At 34.9% G+C, this 14762-nt stretch overlaps 1 protein-coding gene across 1 annotated transcript; it reads left to right on the forward strand.

Annotated features, from left to right (window-relative positions):
* The first annotated feature begins 11041 nt into the window (after window positions 1-11041).
* LOC124925812 (phosphate transporter PHO1 homolog 3-like) lies at window positions 11042-14571 on the forward strand. Its single transcript, XM_047465920.1, has 12 exons — window positions 11042-11661; window positions 11722-12100; window positions 12185-12233; window positions 12330-12401; window positions 12484-12612; window positions 12766-12809; window positions 12897-13155; window positions 13245-13394; window positions 13483-13632; window positions 13714-13995; window positions 14075-14211; window positions 14290-14571. The coding sequence occupies exons 1-12, from the start codon at window positions 11064-11066 to the stop codon at window positions 14387-14389; spliced, it is 2349 nt and encodes a 782-aa protein (XP_047321876.1). The 5' UTR covers window positions 11042-11063; the 3' UTR covers window positions 14390-14571.
* Window positions 14572-14762: the final 191 nt, after the last annotated feature.

Raw genomic sequence — 14762 nt, forward strand, 5'->3', positions numbered from 1 at the left:
GTTTCTCTCTATTTTAACCATATTTGTATATGGTCAGTTATTATTTGGCAGAATTATTTTTGGCAAACCAACCCTCTGACAGAAATAAATTTTATTGCCGCTCAGAATTTTGGGTATAGATTCTTTAATTTGTTTAACTTGCTCTCATTCTTTATTGTTATTGAATTCAAATGAGTTTGTCATTTGGAGTTACCTTAAAAGAAAGTGTGATCGGTGTATTAGTTTAATTATAATCTTAATTTTCACAAATTTATTTTATATAACGTCTAAATATTATTTTTTAGATGTTATTTTCTTTTATTTGTAAATTATTATTCAATATGTAACTCATTATTTGATTTAATGAGAATTAATTTCTTATAAAAAAAATATAATTATGATATTGATTTTTAACCCCAGTCATTCTAAATTATAAATTATTAATAAAACGCAGAAAACAATATCAATGTGTGAACTCTGTCCAAATAAAAATTTAAGAGATTAAAATAATTCCAAAGTCTTGACACTTTAATTTTAAACAATAACTTAATTTTATATATATAACGAATTAGTAATCATAAATTATTAATCAAAACAGCAACAAAATCAAAATGAACAAAAAAAAACACATTAACAATGTGTAAGCTCAAAATCAAAACTTTAGAAAATAAAATGATTGTAGTCCAAAAAAAACTCTATCATGATTCATTTTATTGTGATATTTTTAATGTGAGCCTCAGGCTGGCCCATGACAGGCGAGTTAGACATACGCTTAGATTTTTGCCTTTTTCGGACCCTTAGAAAAAGGGAAAAAATGTTTATACCAGATTGGAACCCATTACTTTAATGGTGTTTTTATAGAATTTAACCAGCTATAATACTTTTATTAATTTTAATACAAAACTATAATATGTTTTCAATATAACATCCAAGGTAAATAAGAAAAACATGAATATTTAGTTTTGGAAACTTAAAATTTGAATTGCGGGACTGTTAAAGTCATATTCATAACTTGAATATAATAAATAGTATAAGTTAATAATTAAATAAATCATATGTAAGTGACTCGTTAATTATATTTTTCATCACACGTCCTATTATTGGTCTATTCTACCGACCCATGCCATGCATATAGGTTGAAAAATATGGGGAAATAAAAAGGTCAATGGTGGATCATTAATCATGATGATAATAAATAAATTGTAAACACCTTTGACAATGCATTACAAAATATTCATAAATGACCATTATTAATGAATCAAAATAAGATGTCTATTTAAAATGAAAATCATACATATTTAATTAATTATTACATATTACCAAACTATAAAGAATATTTTAACTCATACCTTTCTTTTATAAGTTTGAAAAAAATGCCATCATGAAAATATAAAAAATCCCTAAAAAGAATAACTCAAAGATTAAATAAAGAAAAAAACATAATCCAGATTCTCAATCATCCATAGTAACTGACCAATTATTTTATTTTATTTTATTTTTGAAACACAATTTAGCGTCAATAAAATAAAAGCTACAAAAAGGTAAAGGATTTACATTAATTCAAAGAAAATAAGAGTAAAAATAAATTGAACGAAGTAAAAAAAAAATGACAAATGAGAATTGAGAATTAAAGTGCAATGAAATCAGTGGTTATGGTGACTTTCTCGCGCGTAAACGATATTCCAATTTTTACAGGATTAACCAATTATTCTCGCCTGTGGGAATACGCCTCCACGTTCGGATGAGAGAGTTGTCTTCATAATATTATTCCAGACTGTATCCGCATTGTTGCGGACTTCTGAAAAGGCTCTAACGTTCATCTCCATCCAAATGTGATAAATTCAATGTTGGCGAAAAAAATACTTGAAGGTATTGGAGCTAAAGTCGTTCCCTTTGGTCTTTATGATGTTGAGGTCCTTGATGTCGGTCCATTCGTTTGAGAAGCTGAGGAGGCTCATTGATGCGGAGAACCTGCGACAAAGCAATGAGGCAAAAGGGCAGTTCCTAAGGAGGTGTTCAATGGATTCCTCATTTTCCAAGCAAATGAGGCAATTAGAATCCGGGATGCTCATGTAATTTTTGATCCGATCACGGGTATTGAGTCTCTCACGGAAGGCGAGTCATAAAATGAATTGGTGTTTGGGATCACTTTGGTAGACCACACTAAGTGGGATCATGGGACAACGTCCCCATAATCACGAACACAATCCCAAGCAGACCCTGCGCGAGTCGAACCTACCATTGTTCTCGACACCCAAACACGAGAATCCTCATGGTTATTTAGATGATAGGATGAAAGTGCGTCAAGGATTCTCGCACCTTCTGGAATAGTCCTTAGAAGATTGTTTCAATCGCCGCTTTTGAGTTGTTGAACTATGGCCAATTGGCATTCTCGTTTGATTTGAGTGATGGAGAAGACACTGTTATGAAGGATAAATCTGTTTTCGAATCAGAGGTCATGACATAATAGAGTGTCATTACCATTTTCAATTTGAATGTTGATCATTTTGTCTGCGCTGTCTCTAAAATTTCAAATTTTTTTAAGTTTATGAACTTTTTTTTATAGGACCATCTCATATCTATTCTAATTTTTTTTTTTTTTTTTATAGATTATGTGATTCACCTTTTCAAACTTTGACATATTACTAATTTAATTTATTTCTTCAATGGTTCCTAATAATATAGTCAATGTTTTTTTCTTGAAACAGAAACAAAATAATAATAAAAATAAAAATAAATAAATAAATGTGACAAAGTCCCCCCAATTTTTATTTTTATTTTCGTAAATACGATCATACATGCAGCTCCTAATTCAAAAAAATCTATATATAAATTCAAGATCTGCTTTTTTTCATCATCTTTCGTTCAATGTCAATTATGATGAATAATACCCTGGTATGTTATGATTAAGACTTTTGACCATAAATCAATTACAGTTAATTGTTTGGTATTAATTATTAAATTAAATTTGCTTCATAATAAAATGATAGAGATAAGGAATAAAGAAGATAGGTTGAAACTTTACCTCTTTTGTTTCTTTCTGTAAACAAATCTATTAAGACGCGTTTATAAATTATAAATATAATTAAAGATTGATTATTTTGGATTATTTGAATTTGAATTTAAATTTAATATAAACTCATCATATATACATATATTTATAGAGAAATGATATTTTCAACGAATGAGTAGCGAAAGCAAGGCCACGAATCTACGTGGCCTTGCCAGCTAGGAGAGAGAAAAAAAATGAAAAAAAAAAAAAACGTTTCAGTTTCCCCCTTCTTCTTCCGTCTGTCTTTTTTCTTTTCATTTATTCTTTCCGGCGATTTTTCTCTTCTCTGGCGATTTTTCTCTCCAGCGGCGGCATCCCCGACTTCTTCAACTTTATTCATCTTCTTTCTTTCGATCGAAAATGGTAAGTCTTCTCCTTCGGGTATTTCCGTTCACTTCACTGTCTGCATTCGTGAATATCTTTTCTCTTTTTCAGGTTGGTGGTCCAGGTACATCTTCAAGCAAGACTCCAAAATCTCCAAGGACAAGGTAATAACATCTCCTTTAGAATTCTAAAATATTTTGATGATTTGAAGACCGTTTAGGTTTTTGCGGTTAGGGTTAGGGTTAGGGTTAGGGTTATGGATTTTTATTATTCTGCTGATTCTAATGATTTTAACTATAGAAATGGTTGATTATTTTGTGTTTATTTGCTTCTATGTGATGATTTATGTAATTTTTGATATGTTTGGCTGTTATGGGTCCCGAAAGTGTTGTTTCGGGGACCCGAAAGTATGATTACATAGTCCAGAAATTTGATTTTGATATGTTTTTTGAATGAACGGTCCCGAAAGTGTGGTTTCGGGACCTGAAAGTGTTGTTTCGGGACCCGAAATGTGTTGTTTCGGGACCCCAAAATTGAATTTTGATATGTTTGGCTGTTATGATTCCCGAAATGGGTGGTTTCGAGACCCGAAATGGGTGGTTTCGGGACCCATAAATCTGATTTTGTAATGTTTGGCTGTTATGGGTCCCGAAAGTGTGGTTTCGGGACCCGAAATGGGTGGTTTCGGGACCCATAAATCGGATTTTGTAATGTTTGGCTGTTATGGGTCCCGAAAGTGTGGTTTCGGGACCCGAAATGGGTGGTTTCGGGACCCATAAATCGGATTTTGTAAAGTTTGGCTGTTATAGGTCCCGAAAATGTGGTTTCGGGACCCGAAATGTGTGGTTTCGGGACCTGAAATGTGTGGTTTCGGGACCCGAAATGTGTGGTTTTGGGACCCGAAATAAGGTGTTTCAGGACCCGAAATTTAGATTTTTAACTTGTTTTCTCTTGGTTTTAACTTGCTTTAACTTTGTTTCTCTTAGATTATCTGTTTCATGTTTTTTAAATGTTTATCTTTTGTTTTTGTAGGGCAAATAAACGTAAAAAGAATGCCCAAGAAGCAGCATCTCCCAAAGCAGTTGACAAATCCCCAAAAGCTCCCAAATTAGTTCCGAAATCCCCCAGAGCAGCAGCTCCCAAAGCAGCCCCACACAACCTTTTTTTAACTAGGACATCTTCTTTTGGCCTTTTCAATCTTCTGCAACTACTGTCTAATGATCAAAAGGAGGCTGTGAAGTCAATAGGCTTTGGCCATCTACTTTCATTATCACTTTCAAAATGCCCCGGGGAGATATCTCGTTATCTAGTGAGGCAGTTTGACTATGATAAATGTTCTTTCACTCTAGAGAATGGCGAGAAAGTGAAAATCGAAGAAGAAGATGTTGAAATGGTATTGGGTCTCCCCAGAGGGGAGTTGGACATTGTAGAATATCAGAATAACGAGACTGATGACAAGCTGAAGGCATTTAACACTCGATGGGGTAACCCTATTAATGTCGCTCCTTTAGTGACTGCTATGCCGACGAAAATGATTGAGAACAAAGCTGCTGACAGCAATTTTAAGATAGACTTTATATTATTTGTTGTCAGTTGCTTTCTCTGGTGTGATCACCTAGGTCAACTATCAAGGTACTATCATTTTTGTTATTTTATTTGCATGACAACTTATATGACATGTTAATAAATCCTCAAATATGTTTTTTCCCTTGCAGGTATAGAATTCTGAAATCTATTTTAGATGTTCATAATATCAAGAAGTTCAATTGGTGCAAATTTGTACTTGAAGGATTAGTTCAATCATGCGCAAAAGTGAAGCAGAATGAAAAACGACATTTCCAAGGACCACAGACGTTCCTTATTGTAAGTTATCCGTTAATTAATTTCTCTGTTTGCCAAAATAATTGGTTTTAATTAACATATGTTTGTTTTCAGTTGTGCTACGTGTATAGGGTGAGCAACCCACAACTGGGAGGAGTTAATGACCGTCGATTTCCAATACTGTCATGTTGGAATGACACGACTTTGAAGTTTAGACTGGATACGGAGTTTGAAAATGGAGGATTCGGACGTGGAAGCGTTGTGGGACAAATTCCACTACCGAGAATGTGGGGGGAGAACGATGAGGAGGATAATGATGTGGGGGATAATGATGAGGAGGATATGAATGAGGGGGTGTCTGAGACCCCAAAGGCGGCGGCGGTGGCAGCAGCAGAACCTAGGAATAGGTCACCACCCAGGAATAGGTCACCACCTCGGAAGAGGCCACCAATGAGGAGGTCAGAATCAACACCTATGAATCAAGGCCTACCACCTATGAATATAACACCTATTAACACGGCAGGTCCGGACGTTGATAAACTGAGTTTTATAGAGAATTTGGCGTGGATTGCTAAATGTACGTTGTTTATTGAAAAAGCCACAAGAAGACTGGAATCTTTAACTTCAGGTTGGGATGCAACGCCAATGTATGACAACGTCATCCACGTAATTTATAGAGCAATGGACAGTAATAAACCTTTTAGGGATGCCATGCACAGATACTTCAAAGATCGAACACCCACTGAGGATGATGGGGTAAACGATCAGGACGCTCACACTGAGGGCGCTCACACTGAGCGTGCTCACAGTGAGGGGGCTCAAACTGAGTGTGCTCACAGTGAGGGGGCTAAAACTGAGGGGGCTAAAACTGAGGGGGCTAAAACTGAGGGGGCTCAAACTGAGGTGGCTCACACTGATGTGGGTCAAAAGGGTGTTCTCGAAGAGGAAGATGAAGATGAAGTACCTGAAAAAGATGGATCTCCAAGAAAAAGGAGAAATCCAGTGCGACATATGAAAATTCCAGCACGCCTTAAATCTCCATACATGACGCAGAACAAGCCGACGAAGATCATCGAGCCTGCCCCTCAAACTCATGATGTCGCGGGAAAAGAATTGGTTGCTTCCAAAAAACAGAAGAAATATCCCATACATATGGAACTTCCAGCACGCCTTCAATCTCAATATATGAAGAAGAACAAGCAAAGAAATCTAGAGTTCTATCATTTTGTCAATATGGAATACCGAGATGAAGTCGTTGTGGGATTCATTTATGCAGTTGATTCGAATGCGAGGTAAATCAAGATTTCATAGTTTGTTAAATCATGTTTGTTTGGCTGAATAAATGGTCCTGAAAGTGTGGTTTTGGGACCCGAAAAGGGTGGTTTCGGGACCCGAAATCTGGTTTCGGGACCCGAAAAGGGTAGTTTCGGGACCCGAAAATGGTGGTTTCGGGACCCGAAATAAGGTGTTTCGGGACCCGAAATGGGTGGTTTCGGGACCCGAAATAAGGTGTTTCGGGACCCGAAAAGGATGGTTTCAGGACCCGAAAGTTTGATTTTTAACTTGTTTTCTTCTATATCTGGTTTCAGCAAGGAAGTATTCTATGTATCCGAGCTTACCAATATCAACATAGAGCAATTTCAATCAATGAAAAATGAATGCCATGTTGAAAGTGGGATAATTGATGCGTGGGCAAACATGATCACTCTTCACTGCAAATCAACTTCCGACTCGAAAATAGTTTTTTCGACAGTCGTTTCTGTAAGTCTCTATATCTTTCATTGTTGTTTAAACCAATTATCTCTTATTCTGATGTTGATTTCATTTGCATGACTTTTGGAGAACGAAAGACCTTTTCATTGAAAGATTGATTGAAGAAATGAGAATTTTCGAATTAACTCCCGAACACATGAAAACTGCTAAGCTGGTAAGTCATTTTTTATATTATCTGATTTTTGATTATATGTGTCATCTGAATCTTGGTGATATTCTTGCAGATATTTTTCCCAATTTTATATGAAAATCACTATTATGTGGTTGTCATCAACATGCGAAACCAAGCAATTGAAGTCATCGACAACCTCCCACTGGACCCAGATATTGAATGGGATGATAAATATGTCACAACTCGGCAACTGGTAACGTTGAAGTCTTTTTACACATAATGTATTGACTTCTTTGAAAGTGTTTATTAACTTCTTTGGTAAAACAGGTACAGAACGTTGTGGACTACTTCCAAACTATCGACCAAGGGATCGCGGATAAAATTGCCCAATTCTCGTTCAATGTTTTGAAATTACCTTGGCAAGACAGTTCAAATAAAACGAATTGCGATATGTCATAGCGATTTGTCAAATATGTTGTATCGAAAGAGATAACATCATGAAAATCTTCAAAGGCAGCCCTGCACCTACCATCTGCCCAAAACACGTTTTTAATTCAGGATTCCTCGTCCAAATCAATAAGGTAGAAGAAGTTTGAGTTCCTGGTTTGCATTCTTAAGAAATAATTAGTGAGTGCTTCAGCATCCCCAATCCCTAACCTCAACCGTCGTGCTTCTGTAACGTAATTTCTACATGTCCTCTCATCGAAAGACATGTTTTCATACCCTCCAGCTTCAACTACAAGTGATTGAAATGTTTTGGCCACAGTTATTCCAGCTTCATCGTTTGTATCCAATCTTCTCTTTACATTTCCGTCAATTACTTTGTAGGATCTAACATGACGTATTCTCTTAGGGCTTAAAGAATGGTTGTGCTCAAGAGAAATACTTGTTATCACATATTCCCCTTCATTTCGAACAACAACATTAATCTTTGCTTTACAATCTGTCTTCGTTATTGGTCTAGGCTGATGAAACTTGTTTTTTGACTTCGATTCTTTCAGAAAACTCTTGGCACAACCAACGCTGAAGTATTTCCTCTTACCACCTACATTTTTGCTCCCTAATTTGGTAATGCCGAATCCCGTTAAGTGGGCATATGATGTGTAGAATTCAAGAAGTTGTTCTTCGGAGGAAAATGTCATTCCAACACTAGGAATGTGACTGCAAAAATTAAGTGAAACCGTAAGAAAAAAGTCCATAAACCACTCATTTCGGGTCCCGAAACCACCCATTTCGGGTCCCGAAACCACCCATTTCGGGTCCGGAAACCACCCATTTCGGGTCCTGAAACCACCTTTCGGGTCCCGAAACAAACCCTTTTGGGGAATATAAGGACCCTTTCGGGTCCCGAAACATACCATTTCGGGACAAGGAATGACCCTTTCTTGTCCCGAAACCAACCATTTCGGGACAAGGAAGGACCCTTTCTTGTCCCGAAACCAACCATTTCGGGACAAGGAAGGACCCTTTCTTGTCCCGAAACCAACCATTTCGGGACAAGGAAGGACCCTTTCTTGTCCCGAAACCAACCATTTCGGGACAAGGAAGGACCATTTCTTGTCCCGAAACCAACCATTTCGGGACAAGGAAGGACCATTTCTTGTCCCGAAATCACTAGATCTGTTCAGGGTACCTTTCGGGTTCAACAGGGGTGGATCTGTTCAGGTTAAGTTCTTCATCTACTGGGTTGTTCAAGTCCGGTGCTTCGGTTTCCTGAAAATTCAAACAGTTTAAATCCATAAATACTTAAAATGTAAACCCTAAATCTGTAAAATCTAAACCCTAGATCTATTCAAAAAAAATAAAGATCCTTAAAAAGGATACCATGGAGAAGTAAATGCTGCCGTAGAAAGAAATAAATGCAGTCGGAGACGAGAAATAAATGCAGCCGGAGAAGAGAAATAAATGCAGCCGGAGCCGGAGAAGAGAAATAAATGATGCGTTTCAGAGAGAGAAAGAAATGCAGAAATATGAAACCTTATTGGGTGAAAGAGGATATGCAGAAATGTAGAATTTTTTTTTCTTTTTCTCTCTCCTAACTGCTTTCGCTAACCCTTCGTTGGGTTTATCATACCTCATATTTATATATGTATATATTTAAAATAATATATATATATATATATATATATATTTATATATATTATTAATTAAATAGAAAAATGAGACACTAGGCCTCTCTGCGCAGTGAAGTCTTAGAAAAATAAAATGATCAACTTTGGTGGCATGGGACCTACTTGTTTTTTACCCATTATCTTTTGGAATATATTAATAATGTAAAATAATAATAAAATAAAATAGATTGCATGCTAGCTGTTCAATTAATTATTATAATATTCTTAATCTTTTAATTAGTAGTTTTGTCTTTTATAGCTAATTATAATGTTTTTATTTCACACCCACTCCACATTTAATTATTTATTATTACTACAAGTTTCATGTGCACAATATTGATATGATTAATTATCATCCACAAACTGCACGCTATATAAATAATTCATCAATATAACTTATAAGTGTAATTTAGTATAATATTTTAGATATAAAAGAAATTATAAAACTCTTATTTGTTTGAAAAAATTATGCATTCTTTTAAACTAGAGTGGGAGCTAATATGTCACACTCTATTGTTTTTTATTTTTTTTAAATTATAAAAATAATTCAAATATTCACTTCAATTTAAGAAATATTCACTTCAATTTAAGGAGTTTAAAAAAAAAATGAAACTCAAACTAATTATATTAGTTAAATACTTAAAATAGCAAATATGATAATTCAATTACTGTTTAGAACCTTTGAATTAAATAAAGATTATAACTATAAAATTATAGTAGCTTTTTATATATATTTAACAAATAAAAATAATTTAAATTCAATACTTTTATTATCAGACACAAATTACTTCAATGTGACTCACCAAAATTTATATTACATATTTAATATTTCTTTTTAACAATTTTAATTTTATAGTATAATTTAAAATTTTATTTATTTTTCACTTAAAATTTGAAATACAAAATCTAAACAATTTTTTTTTTAAAAAGTTATAACTAGAATGATTGTGACTTTTAATAGTATGTTTATTGTCGGTGGTACATTAGTCATTAAAGTGAGTAATAATATTTTAAATTTGTACAGATGAAGTTGGAATAATTTAAAGGATTGTTCTTCTATTATTTCAATCAAGGTCAAAGTTTAATGTAATTTTTTTACAGTTTATTTATATATAAAAAAAAAGTGATCAGGACATTTTCAATATATAATAAAACTTGGTCTATTCTCTCAACAACATCAGTGAAGTTCTTTCTTTATATTTTTTTTAATTATGGAATATAACAAACTAATTAATTAATTAATTAATCACAGGGTAAAAAGACCACCGTACGTACGTGGTAACGAAACCAAATTTTGTTTGACATATTCTAATGTTTTTCAATCTTGAAATATTAAAGGCCAAAGTCAATTTTAAAGACAGGTTCATCTCCCCCCTTATATTTTGATTTTTCTTTTAATTAATTAAATTAATATAATATTATTTTTATATTTAATTTTCCTCTAAGGTAATTTTTATGATTACAAATATCTTCAATAACAAAAAAAAATGTAAAAACCATTTTATCTTTTAATATATATGAAATATATATGAAATCTCCTTTCTTCCTTCCTTCTTTTGAAAAGCTACTCCCTCCCTTTTTCACGTAAGGTCTTGTTTGTTATTCAAATTTGGTAAAAATAAATAGTTTTGGAATAGTTTTTTAATTTTGGTATTTCATACCATTTTGTGATAAGTTATCATAAATTAGAATATATTTATAAGAAAAAATAAATAAATTATATTGTGGTTAGCTTTTCAAACAAACAAACCATACGTGCAGTCAAAAGTGCAGGGCTTGAAAAAAAATAGTATTTAAACATATGTATTGGTAAGAGAAATCTCCATCGTTTTCTGTTTTCTTCAGTTCTTCTTCTGCAGTCAATTGCTATCAAAATAATCTATATACAAACATGAAGTTTGGTAAGGAATTCAAGTCACAAATGGTGCCAGAATGGCAAGAAGCATACATGGATTACGATTTTCTTAAAACCCTTTTGAAAGAGATACACACACACAAGGAAAGACACCGACCATCGTTCAAACTACCTGAGTCTGATTCCGGTCTCCGGAGGAAGCCTACACTTCACAGAGCGTTTAGCGGATTAACCCAGAGAGGAAACAACAACATTCCCGTCGATAGATCTGACATCGAAAATCAAATCATATTCGTTCATTCACAGTCGAGAGGAGAGGGGAACTTCCAGACTCTTTTAATGGCGGCCGATGATGAAGGGGGGGGAGATCATGAGACTGCTTACTTTCGGAGACTAGATGATGAGTTTAATAAGGTGGTGAAGTTTTACAAGACGAAAGTAGACGAGGTGATGAAGGAAGCGGAAACGATTAACAAACAAATGGATGCATTCATTGCCTTTCGAATCAAAGTAGACAACCTTCAAATCCCATTTGAGGAATCGGGCATGATTGTTCGTTTGGCTTCAGATGTGTCTGCTTCAACAGCCGCCATGTCTTCTTCTACTGCTCCCTCTGAAGCTACTTGGGATAGCAGTAAGACGCGTTATTCTTCTTCTTATTATTATTATTCATTTTAATGGAGGATATTTGCAGGATGTAATTCAATGTCTGTGATTGAGGAAGATGGTTCTGGTTCTGGTTCGAGTCCTAGTTCGAGCAGCCATGGTGAAGGGTCAACATCATCAGGTGATAAACCTGAAGCTTTCAAAGAGAAGACTAAGCAGCCGCCGCCATCATCAATTGACAAGAACCAACACAGGCCAAGGCCAAAGCCAGCTCCATTGGAAATTCTTAACCATGTGAAGATAAACACTACTCTAGACACACCTCGCTCGACTCTCAAAGGATTCCTTAAGGTTCCTGGCCAGGAAGATTTGAAGTTCAACCAGGATAACCTTATCAAGATCGAAAACATGCTCAAGAAGGCCTTTGTTGTGTTCTATCACAAGCTTCGGCTCCTCAAGAGCTATAGGTAATATTCTTACTCTTAATAAGCTTTTTCCATAATAATTTTTCTTATTCATGTTGCATTGTTTTTGACGAATTAATTCAACAGCTTCTTGAACATACTAGCTTTCTCAAAGATCATGAAGAAATATGACAAGGTAAAGAATTATTCTATATCAATCTCTTTAATGGGTTGGTTTCATTTCAATCTTATTCCATGTTTTTCAAATTTTATTGTTTTTCTTTTCTTACAGATAGCCTCGAGATGTGCATCGAAAACTTACATGAAGATGATTGATAACTCTTACCTTGGAAACTCTGATGAGGTAGTAGATGAATAATTCAGTTCTCAAAATTTTCTTTTCTTTTCTTTTCTTTGTTTGTGTATTTATAATCAATTTTCCTCAGTTGAGCAAGCTTATGGAGAGAGTAGAAGAGGCATTCATCAAGCATTTCGCAAACTCTAACCGCAGCATAGGAATGAACATCTTAAGACCAAAGGCAAAGAGAGAAAGGCATAGAGTTACATTCTCTTTAGGTATTTCCAAAACAAACAAACATAAACAAAAGTGTTTTGTTATTTGTTTGCTCAGATTGAATCTGTAATTTGCAGGGCTGTTGGTAGGTTGCACTCTGGCACTCATAGTAGCGCTCGTTCTTATCATACGCACTCGCAACATCTTGGACCACGAGGGGAAGGATCAGTACATGAACAACCTCTTTCCCCTTTACAGGTACAACAGGAAAATCTAATCACTTGAACCATAACATTGTTATTGGTATTGGTATTCAAAACCATTGTTGTTGTCCATTTGTTGCAGCTTTTTTGGATTCTTGGTTATCCACATGCTAATGTATGCTGGAAATATATACTTCTGGAGACGATATCGAGTGAATTATTCATTCATATTCGGTTTTAAGGAAGGAACCGAGTTGGGTTATAGACAAGTCATGTTTGTTAGCTTCAGTATTGCGGTTCTAGCTCTAGCCGCTGTTCTTGCAAACTTAGACATGGAAATAGACAAAATAACTGCCGATTTTAAAGCTGTCACCGAACTTGTCCCTCTTGGACTTGTAGTGGTAAGCCTTCTAGCCGCCAATCTAGGCTATATATGTTTATGAAATTCTCAAACTTACCCAATTCTATCTATCTGATCTCAATTATGCAGTTTCTTGCAATAATACTGCTCTGTCCATTCAATATAATCTACCGATCAAGTCGATTATTCTTCCTAGTATCTGTATTCCACTGTATTTGTGCCCCTCTCTACAAGGTTACACTTCCGGACTTCTTCTTGGCTGATCAACTAACTAGCCAGGTGAATTACTACACCCGCGTTAATCTTTTTTTTCTTCATTTTCCATTGATAATTAATGGGTTTTTTTCTTTTCTTTTGAAATATTAAGGTACAATTGCTTCGAAGTCTGCAATTCTATATTTGCTATTACGGATGGGGAGATTTCAGGCTTCGAAAAAATACATGTCAACTGAGTGATGTCTATAGAGTCTCCTCCTTCATTATCGCATCCCTTCCATATTTGTCGCGTCTTCTTCAGGTCGAGAAACATGTTCCACTAATTTTTTTCTTACTGAATCAATCGTTGTAGAAGCTGTAGTTAATGTTTATGTTACAACAGTGCCTTAGGCGGTTATTTGAAGAAGGAGATCCCCACCAAGGGGTAAACGGGCTGAAATATTTGTCAACTATTATAGCTGTGAGCCTTAGAACAGCTTTCACTCTGAACAACAATGCACCAGGTTGGAGAATGGCAGCCTGGATATCCTCTGCCGTAGCGACTGCATTTGGGATGTATTGGGACATTGTAATGGATTGGGGTTTATTGCAAAAGAATTCTAAGAATAAATTGTTAAGAGACAAGCTCCTTATTCCACGTAAAAGCGTATATTACGTAGCCATAGTAAGTATTGTCTTTCTGTCTTTAAAACTCATTGAGAGAGTCCAAAAGTTTAATTATAATATATATGGTTGTTTTGCAGGTTTTGAACACACTGCTGAGATTTGCATGGATGCAGACCGTGTTGAATTTCCAGGTTTCTTTCATGCATAGGCAAACCATGATTGCGGTTGTAGCAGTTCTGGAGATCATTAGACGTGGTATATGGAATTTCTTCAGGTAATCGATCAATCCTATCACGATTCTCACGAATTGAATATTCCCATGTCTATATGTTCTAATTTTAATCTGCATCAGGTTGGAGAATGAACATTTGAACAATGTGGGCAAGTATAGGGCGTTCAAGACCGTTCCTTTTCCTTTCAACTACGAGGAAGATGATGGCAAGGATGAGTGAAGTCTGGATCACTGGTATACATGTTTATAAAGAAGAGAATGGAGAATATCTTTTGTTTTATACTTTCTATAGCTTGCTATGTAAATGCAGATATTGCACTAATTCAATTTATTCCTTGGTTTTGGACCTTTATGTAAATGTAAGGGCTCCATAAGATCATACAGTTTTTTCTTCTGGAATATTAAGGAGGATAATGGTTACAAGAGAGACATTATTGTTTGAAATGTTATTTTTAGTCGGTTGACACTTTATTCTTTGCTTCCATTTAACCAAAGTAAGTAAAGTGGTGGTGTCTGGAAGTGACTCTTTAATTTCTACTTTCAACCAAATTAAGTTTCAGTGGAGAATGATTGATTACAAGGTAACCATCGTT

The sequence above is a fragment of the Impatiens glandulifera genome, chromosome 2, assembly GCF_907164915.1.
Source record: "Impatiens glandulifera chromosome 2, dImpGla2.1, whole genome shotgun sequence".
Taxonomy (NCBI): Eukaryota; Viridiplantae; Streptophyta; class Magnoliopsida; order Ericales; family Balsaminaceae; genus Impatiens; species Impatiens glandulifera.